We start from the raw sequence: 21,789 nt of genomic DNA, 5'->3' as shown, positions 1-21,789 counted from the left end.
GTTATGGAGTGGCGAATTTTGATGTCACCGTATAAGAAGCAGTTAAGTTTTGCAATTCTCTTTTTAGTTAGAGTTGTGTGATATAGATAGAGAGACAGATAAATGGAAAGTGGGAGAAAAGAACATCCTAAATTTAGGCATTTTTATAAAGCAATAATATAAAATAAACTACAGTCTGGCAGTTTTCTTCGTGTTAAGAGTAAAAAAAAAGTGAGACAAGGATAATTTGAATATAAACGTTCTAAATTAAGACAATTATTTAAAAATATTATTTTTGAAAAAATGATGGGCAGCGAACTTAAGTGTAACATTTCATTTTTGTTAAAATTGAAACACAGAAAAAGTGTTAGTTTAAACCTCCTAAATTAAGATAATTACTTAATGCAATTCAAAGGACTCAAGTCAATCAATTTTCCTTTTTTGTGTTAAACTAGAGAAATATAGATTGAGTATAAACATCCTAAATTAAAGTTATTGATTCTTTACTGAGTGTCTTAAAATAATACTCTTATATTGAAATAGTACTAAACAATGTTTCTTTGAAAATATATTCCTTCAAATGTTGGGATGAAACAACTTAATTTTAAAACTTTTCTATCTACTTTAAACCTCGAGGTTTCAAAACTTTTCTAGACTTGGATTTAGCTCTATCTAAGGAGTAATTCTTAGAATATTCATTTCTAGATTGAAAAGAAGTTCACAACAAGTGCTGAAAGTTTATTTCCGTTTGCAAAATAATTTATTTTAGGAGTTCTTATAACATTCATTCAAAAAGAATTCGATTGTTAAGGCTCCAAGATTGAATGTAGTTAAAATGGCTTTAACAAAATATCTAAAAATGTTTCTGACATAAAAATTAAAACGTGATTTCTTTTCGAATTGTTATTCGTTTAAAAAAGACTGTTGCAGAATAATCACAGATATTAACAAGAAAAAGAACATCAAGTTTAAACTGCTAATAACTAACAATAGGTTAATTATTATTTTTAATCAGGAGGATTATCTTCAAGTAAAAACAGGCCCCGAGTTGCATGCCCTTTTTCTGTGTTATTCTTTATGATGGACTAAATTAACTAAATCTATAGCACAGTTTGATACGCTTATCTCTATAAAGTTATGCAATTTACGTTTGAGCACTATTATCGAGTCCGATTCTTCTTCTCTATAAAACTCATTATGTTTCATTTAATTCATCATGTTTTAGCGCTTTACTTTTACAAGAATAGTTATAGAATTATAGCAGCACGCTGACCAAACAATATTGTACTATGTTAATAAATCTTCAATTTTTAGTGATAAAATACAAACAATCAAGTGTTTAAACAAGTTTAAAACAAAATGGGTAAAACAAGAAAATTAAACTAAAAGTTATTACAATATACAATGAAATGACGGAGGAAATTTTAAATTTTAAAATTTTAAAAAATGTTTTACAATAAATGTGTCCGTTATTAGAAAGAGAATTAAAATTGTTTTAATGGGTTTAAGAATAATTTCTGTGGATATTTTCTTCAGAAATTTATAATTATTACTTAAGATTTTAAATTTAATCTAAGTTATATTTTAATGTTTACTTCCATGATACAATTTTTGTTTGTACACATTTTTAAGATAACTTGAAGGAAAATTCCAATCATCTTTACCCTAAATGGTGAGAGTTTGAAGTACAAAGGGAGAATTCTAAACAAGTAATAAAACTAAATTAAGTTAAAAACCAAGGCACATAAATAATTCTTCATCAGCCACATTGTTTATATTTCATGCGCAAAATGTATGGGAATACTTTGTAAAACTATATTTCAACTTGCTTCAATAATTAAAACTTTCAATTGATTAATTTTGGAATTATTTGTTTAAAAGTTTGGAAATGTATTTAATGCTGGTTCTAAAAAATCCAAAGTTAACACTTGTTTGTTTTCGCCAAAAGTAGACATGAAATATTTAAGTTCCTTTTCCTTTTAAATTTTATTAGTATCAAAATATATAAAACGTTCAGCTGATAATATTGTTTTTTTATTTATTTTAAAGTTCAAATCAAAAGAAGTCTCAGGCCATGCTTACCAGAAAATTATGATTTTTATTATTTATTTGCTTGTAGAAACATTTATCAAATATTAGTAATAAGAAATTTTGCAGTTAAGTTTTTTTAATCTTACATAAAGTTGTAGTGCTGTCTTAGAAATTTCTCGATAAAAATCGTTAAATAGCAATTTATTCATTTGTTATTGGACCATATTCAACCAAAGCAGTCAAATAACCATAAAAGATTATATTCAAACTGTTAAGTGTGAGAAAAAACATTAATTGATTGTTTTTACCTACTACAGTTTAACAACCAGAATTCTATCCACGCCAACTAGGCCCATCTTATGAAGTAATTTTTTTCCATGCAGCTTTGTACATACTGCAGCTGGGGGTGTTAATTGGTCAATCTTATGAATGATCTATCAGGGGTTCGAATACCAGCTTTGATACCACAATATTTCTACCATTCCTTCAATACACGAAGAGTTTCTGTTGATTGCCTTGCAATCTTCAATCGGTAATCCTAGACAATTACAATACGAAACAACATTAATGCTTAAATGACGCAGAATCCACAAAGCTCCGATGTCTGTTTAAGTTTTATATTTATGGTTTAGAAAATCTGCTAGTTGCAAATGGTTAAAAAGCCGTATATTGTAATCATGGATTTTTAACCGTACCATTTGTAAACGGTTTCAAAACCATAAAGGTAAAGAAATGTTGCTAACCATAAACTTTATAGATAACAGGATAGACCGACTACTACTGGTTATTTTACAGTACTTTCAGATTAAAATATTGTTAGAATTTTCTATCGGAAATTACTGTTAGTCTTATAGTGCATTATTAGTATTTAATGGAATTTTGCTTTACAAAATATGGATTTTTCGCTAAGGTTTTCTTGCATAATTTTGCAATTTTTTGTAAAATTTTCTTGTAAATTTTGAGACATTTAAGTTCAATACCAACTTAAAGTATTTCGTAATTGAAAATTTGTAATTTATGAATTAAAATTATGAAAAAAGTTTGTTTCTTAATTCAAATAAAATTAAGTTTTTTTCTAATCCAAACTAAACCCCATAAAAATAACAAGAAACGAATTTAATGTCTATCTAGTGTCAGAGGCAGTAAATTACATCATATATAGTTTAATGCGTCTTATTGTATATAAATAAGTCCTAATGAATTCAAAATTACTCATAAACTCTCTTGAATAACATAAAAATGCACTTAAAACAATTTAAATTTATTTCATCAAAAATATGCATTTAATTAAAAATATTTAGTTTAACTTTTACAGTTCACATGATCAGAAATAATTATCTGAACTGGAAACAAATGTTCTATAGTGAATAAAAAAATAACTTCCATTCATAAAATAATTTCAAGAACTCTTTTGACATCTTTAAAATAAGAGTGATATCCTTAGTAGTGAGAAATGCTGACTAAAGCAAAAATGTAATTTGAACAAAAGATGACGCCTTAGGAAAATATAATGCTTTCAACCGAGACTTAACTAATCATTTACTATTTTCAGCAACTGAGTTTCTTCAGAGTTTTAATAGTATCTACAAAAAATCTTAGGTTAGAAGTAGAAAAATATATATTTTTCTATCAAAATCATGCTTTTGGATAGGTAATATCAAACCAATACAAGCTTAAAAGTTTGGAAATTGAATTATTTCAGGAAAATAATGTGTTTTGTGATTTCGTGATAAAGTAAAAAATATTACTGAAAATTGATTCCACCGATTATATTTAGCTGAATCGATTCGTAAGTATCATCAAGCAATCAAAGCTTCCCTCTTGAAAAGTTGGAGATTTAATTTTTAAATGATAGTTATTTTAAGGCTCGGTAGTAAAGTAAATAATAGTTAATGGAAATGAATTTAAGTGGCCCAATTATTAAATAGCATCAAGATACAAACGCTTTTGTATTAGAAGTTTGATATTTCAGGAAATTTCTATTACGATTCAATTTTATTTCGTTTATGATTCGGGTTTACTTTACATGAATCATTTATGAAAGGTCTACCATTGACCAAATCCCCACTCTAAGACAAATCCTGGAAAAAACTAAAGAACGTAACATCAGGACTTTTCACTTAATTATTGACTTCAATGCTGCTTATGATAGTATCAAGAGAGATAAGTTGCTTCAGGTAATGAATGGGTTCGGTATACCTGCGAAGCTTAGTAAGTTTACCGGAGCTACACTCAATAATGTGAGATGCAGGAATGAAATTCAAAACCATCTTTCTGAACCCTTTGTAACTGAAAAACGCTTGCGTCAGGGGGGGATTCCCTTACTTGCCTACTTTTTTAACACTGCTTTAGAGAAGTGTTTCCCAGATAGTAGATTGGATCGAAGAGGCTCTCTCTGGAATAGGTCTCTTCAAATTTTGGTCTACGCTGGTGACATCGATATAAGATATGGAAAGTCGGAGGCTTTTTGAGTTCTCGAAGCTGCTACCACAAACGTGGGCCTTTCTATTAACGAACAGATAAGACGAAACTGATGGAAATTTCGTCCTCAACTGTAAATTGCAGTACCCCTTTATGTATTAATCGTTATACCTTTGTAAGCGTTAACGAATTCAAATAGCTTAGCACTGTTGTTAACGATCAAAACATACTTAGAACAGAAATCAGCAATAGATTCAAAATAGCTAATAAGTGTTTCTTTGAACTGAGAAGACAATTAAGATCGAATCTTCTCAGCCGAAAAACAAAGTTTAAATTCTATAAGACACTCATATTTCTTGTACTGCCTTATGGAAGCGAAACTTGAACCCTAAACTCAGATATACAGCGGTCACTGGACACCTTCGAAAGAAAGATCCTCAGAGCCATTTATGACACAATTCAAGAAAGGGGATGCTGGTGAACCAGATATAACTTCGAGCTCTACCGACTCTATGAACAGTCCCAAATCACACAAATAATCCGCAGTAATAGGCTGAGATGGCTGGGCCATCTATGGAGAAGTCCTGAAAATAGCGCCATGAGAATTGTCACCTTTCAGAATCCCGAGGGGTCACGTCCCAGATGTAGATTCCCTACTAGATGCACTGGCGTTTTTCAGCTGCTGAGGCAGCTAAGACCTGTAAGGGGCTGTTGCGCTGACACAGAAGAAGAATCATTTATGCATGATAATAGTTTTAGTTAATTAATAGTTTTCCTTCGAAATCACAAATTAAAGGTGTAGTTGTTTAGGTTGGTATTTTTTGTGAAAAATAAGTGCAATAAATAAGATCAGTTCGAGAAAGAAATTCTCCAAATTTAAAGTATTTTTACCAGCTATAGTTTTTTTCTTCGAAATAAAAATTGCTATAATAAACCTATGAATTTTCTTTCCGAAAACACTGAAAATCTCACATAAATTAGAGAAACTTTTTTTCCTAATGCACTGAGCTGTTTTTAGAACCAAACACCTTGTTTATCTTATCACTATATATATATATATATATATATATATATATATATATATATATATATATATTTATATATATATATATATATATATATATATATAATAAATAAATAAATACGAGAAAACACGAAGAAAGTTAAGAAAAACAATAAGTTTCATTTAATGCGCTTAAGCTGCAAGTAAACAGAACTCATTAGATATGTTCAAAATGAAGAATAAAACAAAGAAAAATAATAGACATATGAAAAAAAAGGGGGGAAATAATAAGTAGAAAAATAACAAACAACAGTTTAAAAAAAAAAAAAAAAAAAAAAAAAAAAAAAAGATTAAATTTTATTTAAAAAAACGGAAAAAAACCGGAAAAAAAAGATATTATCTTTTCTTCAGCCCACACGATTATATCCACTTAACAGAGTGCTTTCTGATATTGTATCAATAAAGCCGAAGCAAAATATATTAATACCACAGTCTGAGGAGCACTCAAAAATTTTTTAAAAACAACAACAAATAAAATAGATTACAAAAAGTAAAAATAAGAAACATGTAAAAACAGAAAATAAAATAAAATAAAAAGAAAAAAACATTAAAAAGGGGACTATAAAGCGAGTAGCAAAATCAGATCAACTTACATGGACAGAAAATTTTTCTAGAATGATTTAGAAATGTTTTCGCAGAAAGATTGCCAGATTACAAAATATGAAAACAAAAGCGCAAATTGAGTGTAACAAGAGGGTTTTAAAGGGTTTACACTCAATTTGCGCTTTTGTTTTCATCTTTTGTTTTCATATTTTGTAATCTAGCAATCTTTCTGCGAAAACATTTCTAAATCATTCTAGAAAAATTTTCTGTCCATGTAAGTTGATCTGATTTTGCTACTCGCTTTATAGTCCCCTTTTTAATGTTTTTTTCTTTTTATTTTATTTTATTTTCTGTTTTTACATGTTACTTATTTTTATTTTTTGTGATCTATTTTATTTGTTGTTATTTTAAAAAACTTTTTGAGTGCTCCTCACACTATGGTATTAATATATTTTGCTTCGGCTTTATTGATACAATATCAGAAAGCACTCTGTTATGTGGATATAATCGTGTGGGCTGAAGAAAAGATTGTATCTTTCTTTTCCGGTTTTTTAAATAAAATTTCATCCCTTTTTTTTTTTTTTTAAACTGTTGTTTGTTATTTTTCTACTTATTATTTCCCCCCCCCTTTTTTCATATATCTATTATTTTTCTTTGTTTTATTCTTCATTTTGAACATATATATATATATATATATATATATTCCATTTTTTATCAAAAATTCCTTTTTATAGAATCTGTCTAAATCATATTAATATTTAATTGGTAGCTGAAAATAGGATACAAGACATGGGGGAGAATGTAAAAAGATACTCTCATTCTCCAAAAATTGCTACCATTATAGGATAAAAATAAAATAATTATTAAGAATTGTTAGTGAATTGCTTTATTTGCTCTCATAGATTTAACAGATTTGTTTTCTTTCGAAAAAAATTTTCGTGTTTTTTTAACATTCTGAATTTAGTTGATGGGTCGTGAATCTAAGTTGAAACACAATTTCATTCTACAATGAAATTGAAATTATTTGCTATTAGGTTAAAATCAAGGAACATAAATTAATATTTTGGAGAAGTTTAAACTATTTAATAAAAAACTCTATTTTTCCTGCTTGGACACTCAATAGCTTGAAGAACAGTATCAAAACTAATAATGAGCTATTTTATCATAAGTTTAAAACGAATTGTTTCACAGAATAATAGTACTTCTTATTGAAGTAAATTTTTTTTGACAAAAATAATTTTTAATAACTCAGAATTTTACTCTCTATTTAATTTGATAATGAACAAAAAATCATTGAAATACAATGCATTGAAAATTTAACCTCGCGTTAAGTTAAGTAAATTTAAATGTTAGCCAAAAAATAAAATTTGAGGAATTTAATTAAAGAGTTCCCGGGAAATTTTAACTCTAGAAAGACTGAACAACGCTGTATACCTAGAAAGAATGAAAGTATCAGTCTGGCTCTTTCTAGACTGTTTGTGTCTAGATCACATAGACATCCAAAATTTTAAAATTATTTAATAAGAAATTTATTTAATATGAAATGCATTAGAGGCTTTCTCATCAAAATTCTGTGGTATTTTCTCTCTGATTTGACGTAAAATATTTGATTAAATGGAACACTAACTTTCCAGTTACACTTAAATATTATAGTTTCTTATATAATTGTATTCCTTTTCTCGATCAATAATAATTGAAGATTTGTTGAAATACTCTTGTTTTATGAAAAGAAAATGGTGTTATTTATACCCAAATCTACCTGGGGTTATGAGGTACCTACCAAAATACCTTAGGGGCCCCCCTGGACCCTTCTGTTATTCTAGTTATAAGGGTTTTAAATATACGTTTCTGTAAGATTAACATATGAATGATTAAATAGGAGAAAAAATTAAATAATATTATGAAAAGTGAGAAATACTCTATACTTCCAGTAAGTTATTTTTTGAATTACAGAGCAATAAAAGTAGAGAGGGGTGAAAGTGGCCCAAGTAGTCTTTCTAGTGTTAATTAAAAGAATAAGATTTTTTAAATGAATATTCACTTTTCAGCTTTGCACTTAGCTTTGACTTTACGAGTGTTGTACCTGAGCTGTCATCAATCAATGTAAATATTACCCTAAATAACTCGATTGGGAGAAAAAAAACTAACTTGTATAAAGCTTTAACACGTTGAATGCCATGGGGGACACCGGTGACCGCCACTGAGTTTGTTCGTAACGCCATGGGGGTCACCGGTGACTGGTGAAGTCAAGATTATCAGAAATACATAATCCGAGAAAATTTTGATTGCACGAATGATTACAAAAATTAACTGTTATTGTAAGTAATATTTCATCAAAATATGCAACGCATACTGAGAAAATCATTTTGACCAGACAGACAACTCATGTGAAATTAGCGTGGCATTCAACGTGTTAAAGTATGCCAAAGGTATTTCTCTGACCGTCTTTGGTAATACACTTCACTTAAAGTCGCTATCGTCCTCAATATTAACCTATAATACGGTGCCATTTGGTTCAATTTAACCATGTATCGATTCAGCCATATATTGTATTGTGTGTTCAAGTTTAAGAAGTACGGTAATAATGTTCAAATAAACCCTATTTTAAAGCAACTGTTAACGATATTATTAGTTAACAAGCTCCGAATTTTTTAACGAATTTTCTTATGCTTTAAAATTTAGTTTTGTTTCAAAAATGCTTCGTATGGCAAAAATTTTTTTTTAGGAATGTTAAGTGTGGAGATTTTAGTGCCCAATTTTCAATTTTCAATTCAAAAGGCAATACATTTTTAAATTGTGCTCGAATAGTTTTCAATTTTGCCACTAGATGGCTCTGGATATAAAAAAAACTACGTTGACAACCTGCCGAGAACCAAAGTAAAACCTCTGCAACTTTTCAACAATCTAAGTGAAACCCCTACGACCTTTCGATAAAGTAAGAAAAAACCCCACATATTGTCGATAACCTAAGAAAAAAACCCACAACCTGTCGACAGCTTAAGTGAATCCCTGCAACCTGCCGTCGGAATAAATAAAACTGCTTTGTCGACGACAGTATGACTTATTCTGAGAAAAAGTATATAAGCTTGACAGTGGTACTGTGAAAATGTACTGACGAGCATTCGGTCAATAATTTCGTTGTTATGTTGGCTAGCATGTGCTAGTTTCTACACAAAAATCAATTTCAAAAATTCAAACTACTTTTTTTTTATTGTAAGAATGTAACAGACGGCGCATTTATTTTAAATTGCTTTTTTTAATATGTGTTCAACAGGAATCAGTCATGCCATTTAATTGACATCCTACATACTTTCAATTAAATTCTTTAATCTTAATAATCTAGTTACTTAAAATAAATAATTTATTATAAAAGTCAGTACAAACTCAGAGTTTTTATGTTTTTTTAATTACCTTAACAACAGTTCAACATCGTGGAACTTTCTGTGACATTAGTGCGTAGATATTTTTTGCGCATAACATATATGTTGGTTATGAACAAAACATTAATTTTTTCTGTGGCTGCTGCCTGAATAAACAAACGAAACAAAAAATTCCGAACTGATGTAAGAAACAATTCTTTTCTGTCATTATCAAAATATTCGGAATTCTTTCATTAAGATTAATTTATGAACGTATGGAAATTATTTTGGTATTTATATAAAAAAAATTTTTTTTATTTTTTTATGTTTTGTTTCTGTCAAATGCTAGACTTTTTTCACCTATTCCACTGAATTCTTGCTTTTGTAAACAAAGTAATACTCTTTCATTTTTTTAATATTGTGATAGCTCTTTTTTGAAATAAAGCTAAAGAAAAACTGGTATTTTGTCATTAATAACAATGTGCAGTAACTTTTACTTCGATGCTTTTTTAATAATTTTGCTTTTTGAAATTTCTAATAAGTCTGCATTTTCAAGTAAGATGACTAAAAAATCTCGAAATATTGGAATGCCTCGCGTAATAGATGTTTAATAAAATAAGCGTATAAAATTTAAATAAAAAGACACATGCTTAATAATATTTCAAAATACTTTAAATTATGAGAATGATTTTCCATATCTTTGCTTTCTGTAGAACATGGAACGATTTAAAACTTCATACTTAGAGTAGAGTGCGGAAAACAAATAAACAAAACACCCTGAATAACTTCTGATCTAATAATAGGATTTTCATAAACTCAATGGGTTGAAGGAGTGACCTCAGATATGCTAATTGATTTGTGAAGACGATGTTTGGAGCTACAAAATCAGACACACAAACGTACTTCGTCTCAATAAACATTTTCGACAGATTATGATTTCTGTCCTCCGAAATATAGGAAATAGCCCCAATCAGGAAAATATGGTTCCGAACTTGGACATGAGAATGGTCGTAGTTTATTCAATGTAAATTTTACTTTTTCCGTATTTTGTCATGAATTCCGTATTTTGTCTCGAGAAATTTATAGGAGAATAAAAAAAATATTACAATTGTGAACTTCATTTATCGAATGATTTTTATTATTATTAATATTTAATTATTTTTCATTACTTTTAAGAATTGTTTATTTTTTTATTATTTTTTAATAATAGTAAAAAAAAATTTGAATTGCATGGGATACAAATTTTTTCATCACTTTATACATGATATTTTTATGTTAAAATTATCATATATGTACAATTTTCTTATAAGTACGGCAAAATACAAAATTTGAACAAAGTATATGACTTCTTTAAAATTTGATTTCTCCGGAGCTATTCGACCGATTTCGTTCAAATTTTGTATTTTGCCATATAAAATGACATTCTTCCAAATGATGCAAAATTCTGTATACCTTGCAATTCAAAATAAATTTTTTCAACTATTATTAAATAAAATAATAATTAATAATAAATAATTATTGAAAATTATTTTTACATAGAAATATCTTTTGGGTAAACGAATTTCGTAATTCTGTACAAAAATTTTCGAGATATCTCGAAATACCGAGAAAGTAAAATTACCATTAAGAAAAGCAAATTTCGATCGCTCTCGTCTATTGAGACCTTATTTCTTTGTTTACGACTATCTCCTATATTTTGGGGAACAGGAATCATAATCCGCATAAAAGAGGTATGTTTATTCAGTGAAAGCATGTTTGCCTGATTTCTTAATATAAATAACGTAAGCTAAGTAATGCCCTCTCGAACCATTGAGATGGAGTCCTAGAACATAAAGATCCGATCATTAGATCAAGAGTTATTCAGGGTGGTCCTTTTTTTGGCTCACTGTATATATGATAATAGCGTTGGAAAATTTTTTATAAAACATCTTTGTTTCTTAGTATTTTGAAAAAGGATTAATCTAAGTATTCAAATGTAATACAAAAACGAATTTTTGAAATTAGCTTAAAAACGAATTTTTCACGAATTTATCGGAAAAATTGATCCTTTGTGAAACGATTACGTGAGAATGGATGACATATTTTATATTCAGAATAATTTTCTTTCTTAAAACTATGTTGAAATTTTTTTAATTCTACTGATGATAGACATATATTGGCCTATTTTAACATTTAAATTCCAATGCTAATGACCTTATCTTATTTTATTCACATTCTTAAAATTTCACAATAAAACAAATAAAAACAAATTTAAAATATTCCAGTTTCAGATGCAATATTCTTAAGTATTAGTTCAAATTCTAAAATGTATAAAAGAAAAAGTAATTTTTAATCTTTTCATTTTCAATTTTTCCATTTCAATAATTTATGCATCATTTTTTTGAAAATTAAATGTAGTGTACTAGTAGTTGATTTGCATTTTTGGTCATCTTGAATGATATGTTATTGTTTTTGTGCGTCTGTTCTTCTGATGTAATTTTATTAAGTTGAGTCTCATTTTGCATTTATTTAGAATTAAATAACAGCAACTTCCTTCAAGGTAAAGCTTTTAGCGATTTTTAACAAAATCAAAAAAAAAAAAATTCTTCAAAAGGACAAAACTAGTACCCGATTTAACACTTTTCTTAGGTTTCACAAAATTATAAGTGGATTTTTCATAATTTCATAAACCAGGACATTTTACAAAAATAATGAATTGTCCTCTTTTTTTCTTTACAACCCCGAATGATGACACAATGTAATTTGACACCATCGCACTCGCTCGCTTGCCATTTGGCATTGAAACGTGACTATTATAATTATGCAGGTGGTTGTGGTATCATTTACTTTCATAAAATATCACAATTTTGTTTTCTTTAAAATGCTTTTTCCTTTTAATGATACTTAAAAAAACATTTAAACTTATCTTAAAAGAAAGTTATAAATTTCTCCGTCAAATTATTTCTTTCAATTATTTAAACTAATGCAACTAAAAAGTAATTACCGAAGTTCTTTCGACTTTTGAGAAAAAAGTAGATTTTGCACAATTTCTGTTTTTACAGTCGGATACAAAATAGTAATAGATACGTTTTTGTTGAATTTGAAGCAAATTTAAGGAACCAGAAATTCTTTGCTAATGATATATTTCAATGTTTAATTTAAAATAAGTTTTAGAAAAATAGTAATAAAAGAAATATATTATTTTAGAAAATTAATTTCAAATTTATCTTTTTCAAATTTATCAGCAATTATCTTTAATCTTTTTTATCCAATAGTTCAATACGCATTTTTTAATTTTAAATCGTTAATATAACAATTAATTCCTAAAATTTCCTTTTTTTCTAAAATCCATTAAAAGAAAAATTTAATATAGCATATAACTGTTTATAAAACACATGATTTTTTGCTTCAGTGTTTCGGAGTTTATTTTTCATACGGAATATTAATCTCAAAAAAATGAAACTAGTGTTTTAACTCTTACAGAAAAGTTTTAATAAATATATCTATCATACTTTACAATGAAAGTTAAGTCTCAAATAAATTTCTTTTTTCCTTTTTATACTATTATAACAATTTATATATAACGTAAAATGCTCACCAAATCACAATTCATCCAAGTAAACAAGACACAGTAAAATTATACTTCTTATATCTTATCTTTGTTGTCAATTTCATAAAACTCATACCCAATTTACATTCGCACATAAATTTGGCATCGTTTCAAAAATATATAAACCTATCAATGTAAGACATTTAAATAACCCTGTCGTAAGGAGATATTTACAAAAGTTGAATTTAGTAGTGTATATAAAAATGATTTTTATGATTGCACACTATATAATCGTTAAGCTAAAGATACTTTTTTGCTTTTATTATCTTAGGTGAATCAGTAAAAGCCGAACAAAGAGAAAATGTGACAATGCTTTTTTCTGACATTGTTGGTTTTACGTCTATATGCTCTACTGCCACACCACTAATGGTTATCGATCTACTAAACAATCTTTATACTCGTTTTGATAACTTTTGTGGGGAGCTTGATGTTTACAAGGTAAGTACCCATTCAAGTCATTTACTTATGTCCTTAGACTTCCTCTTAAGCACGTACCATCATCGACTCATAACATTCGGTTTCAAAAAAGACAATAGCTTTTCTTATCTTTAATAAATAAACAATATAGACTGATATATCGTTATGCTTGAAAAAGTGCAGAACTTTAACTACAGAAGTGAAAGTTGAATGTGTATTTTAATGTTGAATTTTATTTGAAGTAATATTTAGATTAATCATACCATGTTTATATTGGGTGAATTTCACGGGTTGCTGACTGTTATTCATAAAACAGAACATATATTGTTACATGCTACACAAAATATCGATGTTTTAAAAGCTTTTTGTCCCTGATTTATTATGTTTTTTTAACTGAAATTAACGGTGCAATTTAATTTCCAGAATACTTTTTTTTGAATAATTAAAAATAAGGCATGAGTCAGACATACAGATTAAATTAATGCAATTATTTGCCCTGTTTTTAGCTATCTTTTAATAAAGTGTTTTCAACAACTGTACCATTAAATTCAACTAATAAAAATACACTAAATTAAGAACAAAAATCTTACATTATATATATATATATGTCACGGCGAAAGACCGAAATCGGTGGTTGTTGACTTTCACCGGTGAATGTCGACAAACACCAAATACGTCGGCGAAAGATCGAATATTTCATTACATTCTTGTACATTCAGACCCTCACCGGTGTATGTCGACAATCACAGATATGCTTTGGTGAATGTCCGAAATATTTATCACATTCGATTTGATATGAATTTATTCGTGGATATAATTACATTTATTCGATATTTTAACCTTACACTGATGTTTTTTTAACGATAAGTGCCACTGCCCGGTATATATTTGCCTGGTATACCCTACACATATATTTTTTTAAGTTAAGTGCCACTAACCGGTACACCCTAAACTGATGTTTTTTTAAGGTTAAGTGCCACTGCCCGGTATACCCTACACTGATGTTTTTTTAAGGTTAAGTGCCACTGCCCGGTATACCCAACACTGATGTTTTTTTACGGTTTAGTGCCATTGCCCGGTATATATTTGCCCGATTCTCCAAACACTGATGTTTCTTCTAATATATCGTCAGTAAGTATTAAAATATAGAATAAATATAAATATATCAAATAAATATAAAAATATTAACGAATAAATTAATATGAAATTGGATATAACAAATATTTCGGACAATCACCAAAGCGACTATGTGATTGTTGACATTCACCGGTGAGAGTCAGAAATAAGAGTATTTAGCAAATATTTCGGACATACACCAAGCGATTACGTGAATGTTGACATTCACCGGTGAATGTCGACATTCTCCAGATTTTGGTGTTTCACCGTAACATATATATATATATATATATATATATATACTTTTCCGTCCGACTAGCGTTTAAAAACGCACTAAGCGAGATAACGTAAAATCGGGGTAAAGAAAAAATAAATATATTTTTTAGAAATTGAAACTTTCGAGATGTAAACTTTTCACGCTTTCTTTTAGATGCTACAACATCCCTCTCCTATCCTTTGCAAATTTGCTTTAAGGTTAGCATTCGAAAATGTTAGATAGTTTTTATGCTTTGAAACTCTTGATCAGTTGTGGGTATATCCAACGATATTTTTTGTTGGTCCTCATCGTCTTCAACACTATCATCAGCGGAAGAAGGCATTAGATCAGATATTGAAGGAATTGAAAGGTAATGGCATGATCGATAGCTGCAGTTGATATGCACGTCATAGACTTCGAAAGATCTTCAACTTTATTCAGGAAGGCCAGTGTTCCCATTGGATACCGAGAAGATTTATTAAACCTATCTGTAATGTATTTCAGTCAACACAGTCCGCCGCTGTAGAAATCAAATTCCAGATCATTCATTTTTGCTTTGAAAGCATCTTACAGGTCACCGGAATCAAGAAAAAGAAATGATTACTTAACCTTTTTAGTGTAACGTTCTTTAAATGATTATAGTATAACTCCAAGATTCAAAGGTTGAAGTTAGCTGGAAAAAATTCCACTCGCATATTTTGCAATTTAAGCTCCCATATTTCGTTTAATCACCCATCCATCGCTCTTCTAATTTTGTCATAAGGGGGAAATTCCTTTTCACAGATAAAAGGATAAACAGACGGGAAAGAAAGATTGTCAGAGAAGCTGCAAACAGTTAAAAAATATGTGTCTTTTTTTAAAAGAAAATAAAGTTTGTTCGAGTTTCGTGGAAGGATATATATATATATATATATATATATATATATATATATATATTATATATATATATATATATGCGTAAAGCATTGCAAAATTCTTATTGGTTTATTTTCTTTGTGAAATATCAGACAGTTATCCATTAAATTGACTATTTTTATCTATTTTTTTGTGTGGTCAGAAAACTGAAAAAAATATATATTAGAAATTTGGCGCTAAATAATATTATTTAAAAAAAGATTAACCAGCTTCAAAAAACGGCTAAAATGGAGGAATTTGATTGTTTTAAAATGATGAAACTTAAATTTTGTTTACAATAAAACTGGATCCTTACAAAAATAAATTAAAATGGAATTGGAATGATATTTTTCATATGAATAAAGACAACGTGTGACAAAGATGAAGAAAACAATGTAAAGCAAAAAATTCACTGAGCTTTCTTCCCTCTTTTCTTTATCGTTAGTATGCTTTCAGCAGTGCTGCGTTATTTAAACTTTAAAAAAATCCTTTCATTATCTTCTCCTAGTGCCGCCGTCTTTTCCGCAAAAATTGTCACTAAACCCCATAATAATTTTGTAACAAAATAATCTCCAATTTCGATATTAAAAAAAGTGTAGTCATTTGGAAATTCTGTCATTATAACCACAACGGTGAGAGCTAGATAATCGTGGTTTTAACAATATTCTTGAGCGCTTACCTTTTAAAAACTTTCTACAATCGTGTTTCGTTATAATTGCTCAAAAAATTAATACATTGAAAACTATTTTATATATCCCCTACTCCAGCTGCTTACATATTATATAGGTACTTCCTATAGGAATAAGCAATAAAGTAATCATTAGAGTAACCTATATCAGTCATGTTTCTAGAAAAGTATATTTTGAAGTAAAATTTCCAATTACATTTACAATATCTTCATTCAATTACTTGTCAACATCTAACAACCTGCCAGTGTTTTCAGAGATCGTCAAAATGTTTTGAGCGTTAAATGCTCAAAATAGTTTGAAATCTCCGAAACAAACCTATGAATAAAGGATAAAGAAAACAGTAGGATAAAGAAAATAGTATTTATTGATATAAGCGCTGAATATGTTATAATTAAAATAATTATCTTATTGAAATGCGTTTTAACTTAATGCACAGCCAAAGTAAGATTTGGGAAAATAAATTTGCACTAATAAATTATATAATAAAACATATTAAATTTCATTTGCCATAATTATATTGACCAATTTACAATTCGTATTTTAAAAGATTTTGTACCAAAATGAACATATAAGTATAGCTATGTTTTAGATAGCTAAAAACCTAATTTTTCACACTTTTTCTTTTGATATCTGGTGAGCTACAATACTTCCTAAAATGTCATTAACACATTATTGCACTGTAAGAAAATGGATGTATAGTTGCCAACATTTCTGGTATTGAGGTAAATTAAATACATTTTTAAGTACATTACCGTTTACTTATTAAAAATTTTTTAAAAACCGTCATTTAAATTTGAGACACCCTGTAACTACGCATTTGTTGATTTCTCAGAACATGAAATGTTTTCATTTATTTGTAGACTGAAACAATAGGTGATGCTTATTGTGTAGCTGGTGGTCTTCATCGTCAAAGTACTACGCATGCGCAGCAAACTGCGTGGATGGCATTGAAAATGATTGAAGCAGCAGGACAAGTAAACACGCCACATGGACAGCCAGTTCAGGTATTTTAAAATTATTGTGTTTGGTATCCTGAAAACTATAACTTTAATTTTCATCAAATTTACTTTTGATTTTTTTTCTATCTAAACCCAAAAAATTTGGAAGGTGATCCTTATATATGGTGCTGCTACACTAAAGTAAATACTTAAAAATAATTAGTGATTTTTGGATTACTGTAGTCTGTTACTTTTAAATATTTTCTATCTGTTTATAATTTTATATTAATTTCTATCTGTTTATAATATTAGATTTTATATTATAAACCTTAGTTAAATTTTGTTCGACATCCAAGCGTTTCGTTGAAAATAAATTTTAAAAAATATTAAATAATAATAAATTTGAAGACGCACTATTTTAAGTAAATCTTTTTAAATGTGTGCAGTCTATGATACTGCAGAAACTGGGAAATTCTGATAACAAAATATGCTATTTAGTTATAAAAAATTAAAATTTACGTAATTGACAAAATATATAATTTGTTAGCCTATTACAATTTAATTATTAACTTATTTAATTATCATTATTTTTATAATTTTATGATTAACCACTTAATTTAAAATATACAGTTTGTTTGTTAACAATGAAATACACTGACAAAATATAAAACTTAATTATTGACTAAGGTAAAGGTTACTCCAAACAATTAGAAAATAAATAAATTCAAAATATTATCTCTCTACTTTGAAGTGAAAGTCAAATATGAAAAGAAGAACATTTCTAAAATGTAATGACACAATTTATGGAAATTTAAAGCCTCAAAAAAATCATAATGTTTATTGAAATACAATAAATTGCAGAAACTTAAAATAATAGGGTGCATGCATGATAAATGGCGGTGAAAAAGCGGCAAAATGCATTTATTAACGATGGTCGATATGTACCAAAATGCAGACATGGTACTAAAATAATCTTTTAAAACGAACGCAATAAAAGCTTTTTATAAACCAATATCCCGATTTTTCTCATCGCAATTATTCTTAAATTATCCTTTGAGTCTTGTTTAGTCCATAATTACTATGGCAAAAAATAATACTGGAGAAATCCCTAATAACAGAGACTTTGAGACATAATAACCATATAGAGATTGAAATATATTTCGTATCAATTATTAATTGAGTGTTCTTTTTCAAAAAAATGAGCAGAGTCCTGTTTTCAAATGACATAGGATGTTGTAATGGCAATGTCAGCATAACATTTTAGAACTTAACGAGTATTATTTGTCACGTACTGCTTTAGAAAGACTTTTTATGTGGACATTTCATTAATTTTTCCATTGGATCATCTTGTAACGTGTCTTTTAAAGAAGCAGTTCTAAACGCATTTACTTTAATGTGTGTAAAATCCAATGCTTTCGTGTTTTGGGAAAAGTTATCCATTTTTATGAAATAAATATTCTTTTACCAAAACTGGTAGTTAGTTTAATTAGAGTACAACATTTTATATACATTATATTTACGTATAGACAAAATATAACGTAAATCTTTTCTGGAAATTTGCTGAAACCTTTTATTACTATTGAGTCAGGACTGAAAATTGCACTGACGTTTAGGCAAGTATCCCTTAGTAGTATCAACATTTATATTTTAATGTATAAATCTTGGATATTAAATGTTAAAATAATTGTTCATCCAAACATTAGAAATCAGACAAAATAGATTTTAAATAAGATCGATTAATTCAGCAGTTATGTTTTTAATTGTATGCAAAGTAGCTTGATTTTTTTGGGCTATGGATTTGGGCTTGGATATCAAATGTTAAAATAATTGTTCATCCAACCATTAGAAATCAGACAAAATAGATTTTAAATAAGATCGATTAATTCAGCAGTTATGTTTTTAATTGTATGCAAAGTAGCTTGATTTTTTTAAAAAATTAATTGTGCTTTAATTAATTGTTTTAATTAATATTTTACTACCACGCAGAGAAATGTTCCCCCAACTACTGCATAAATTGGCAACTATATATGGGTCATTCTCACAAAAACAATCATTTTCATGTCCCCAGTATATTTAATGTTTGTTTTACAGCTTACGAAAAAAAAAAATTCAGGGAAAGTGTCCTTCGGAATGCAAGCTAACAAAAGAATAAAAATAAAATTATAAATTTTTATTTTTTATTTATTTTAGGTAATTAAAATATACCAATATGTCATTCCCTCACTTGTCCCCACTGCTGATTTAAAAAAAGAAAAAAATTGTTTCTGAAATAAAAAATTTTTTTTTACAAATTTGTGTTTTTTATTTCAGAATACTGAAATATAGAATTCAGAAAATCAATTTTATATTTAATTTCTGATAAAAATATTAACACAGCACTATTTTAAACTTTGTCCCCAGTGTTTCGCGTCATTCCCTCACAACAATGTTCTTATCACCTGCAATCTTCTTAGAATAAAAATATTTTAATAAAAACTTCAGAAGTTAACGACTGGCATCATAGAACAAAATTGCAGTATGTTTCCATCTTCAACTTAAAGAAGCTTTGCTGTGGAATAAATTTGAATGAATAAACCAGGTAAAATTTTTTACATTTGTCATTCCCTCATGTCATTTTTTAGAGTAAAATAAAATACAACTTCATCGAGAAAGTGGATAATTATATGTTGCTTTCTTGTATGAATATAATTGTATGTGATTGACTTCAGAAATTAATTAGGCCTAACTGTTATTTTCAAATTTTATTGAATTCGTCATTCCCTCACTAGTGTATAAAGTGAGGGAATGACGCTGAAGTGAGGGAATGATTCAAGATGAGTATATTATCAAATTTTTTTTTTGTTCAATCGTGCCAGCCAATTTTATTTCCCAAACCTGTAAAAACTATTAAATATATAAGACTAAATTATAATAAATATTAGATATACTTAGTATGTTATCATTTTCAAACTTTAGGTAGATGTAACTTAGATAAAAACATGTATTAAAAAAAAATATCATTCCCTCACTATTAGTGTCATTCCCTCACTTTTTAAATAGTGAAAATAATTAATTTACTTATTAATTAATTTGAAAAATAAATTGAAAAATAATTTATTAAATTAATTAATTTATTTATTAAATTAATTAATTAATTATTAATTATTATAAATTAATTAATTATAAATTAATTATTTAAAAAATTTATTAATTTAAATATTAAGTATAATTTATAGGATATATACTTTCTTTATAATGCCATTGCATATTTCTATTAATATAAAAAGTTTCAGAGCTTTTATTCACTTTACTTTTTTGGGATTTTATGAACTGAAAAATGACAGTTTTCGTGAGAATGACCCATATGTTAAACCATTTCTTATAAATGATAAGACTAGCAATATGCTCGTTTATTTTCTTCAAATAAATTTGGTCCAACAATTCTATAATAACATATTGATAAATTTCTTTGCATTGTCCATTTCATATGTTCATTCCATTTTAGAGTACTCAAAGACGCAATTTTTTCTTCATAATTATTGCTGGTCCCTTTCAGCTCTGAAAGTTTGAACCATAGAGCTGAAATAGAAGTAGAGCAAGCGAGCTGTTTTATTTCCCCTCCTCTCTTCATCCTAAACGTCAGTGCTCTCCCCTCTTTTAGCTATTTTGTCAAAGAGAGAAGGACTTCGTGTGACAGTTGAGATGAGTTATCTTTTCTGGCAGATTCGTGATTTGTAATGATACAGACAATGGTGGAAAGTTAAAAGCTTTAGAAACATTAAGATTAGGGAACAGAAATATAAAGAATCATTTTCCGACAAGTAAATTTTAGTATTCTAATTCTTCAATGAGTATAATCTGTACAAAATTGTTTATATTTTTACAAAATTTAGAAAATTTTAATTTTTGAATGTTTTTAAAGCGGTAAAAATGTTGAAACAACCATTTATGGGTGTTTTTTAAGTTTTAAAATGGTTTAAAATTTTAAAATATTTCACTCAATCTACACTAGCAAAACTAATGATTATTACAAAAGCTTAAAAAAAAATCAATGTTTGTCAAACAAAATTCTTCCTAAGTAATTAATGCGACGTTTACCTTTATTAAAACTATTTTAATAAAGATATCATCAATTAATGCTTATATCTCTTAAAATAGACAATATATTTACTTCTTTAAGGTTTGTTCATTTTTATTAATTATTCTTGTGGTCCATGATTGCATAATTGTATGTATGACATTTCAGAATTAATCTTAAGGAGTTTGTTAGTTTAAACATGTTTTATTTTAAATAATTTGTTGAAATCAATTTGTTAACTAGATTTATAATGTAAAATAACGTATATTTTTTGAAAATAAAAACCGTTTTCAAAAACATACATTTATTATTTTCACAATTCATTGTAGTTCAGGATATACATAGATTGATTTTACCGATTATATAATTATTCAAGTGAATTTATAATTTGAAGTTACTTATTGAGATATTAATTTCATATACTCACAAATGGAAAT

General features: G+C 27.7%; 1 protein-coding gene across 1 annotated transcript in view; it reads left to right on the top strand.

Annotated features, from left to right (window-relative positions):
- Positions 1-21,789, top strand: part of Gycalpha99B (guanylate cyclase 1 soluble subunit alpha 2) — a 364,604-nt gene that overhangs the window by 310,297 nt on the left and 32,518 nt on the right. The window contains exons 8-9 of the mRNA XM_043040687.3: positions 13,257-13,423; positions 17,218-17,361. Coding sequence (XP_042896621.2) covers positions 13,257-13,423; positions 17,218-17,361 — 311 coding nt within the window. The remainder of the gene's footprint in view (positions 1-13,256; positions 13,424-17,217; positions 17,362-21,789) is intronic.

This window comes from Parasteatoda tepidariorum, chromosome 11 (assembly GCF_982258835.1).
Source record: "Parasteatoda tepidariorum strain Cologne lab strain chromosome 11, Ptep-v5.0, whole genome shotgun sequence".
Taxonomy (NCBI): domain Eukaryota; kingdom Metazoa; phylum Arthropoda; class Arachnida; order Araneae; family Theridiidae; genus Parasteatoda; species Parasteatoda tepidariorum.
Note: the sequence above shows the minus strand (reverse complement) of the source record. Positions and strands in the feature narration are given on the sequence as shown.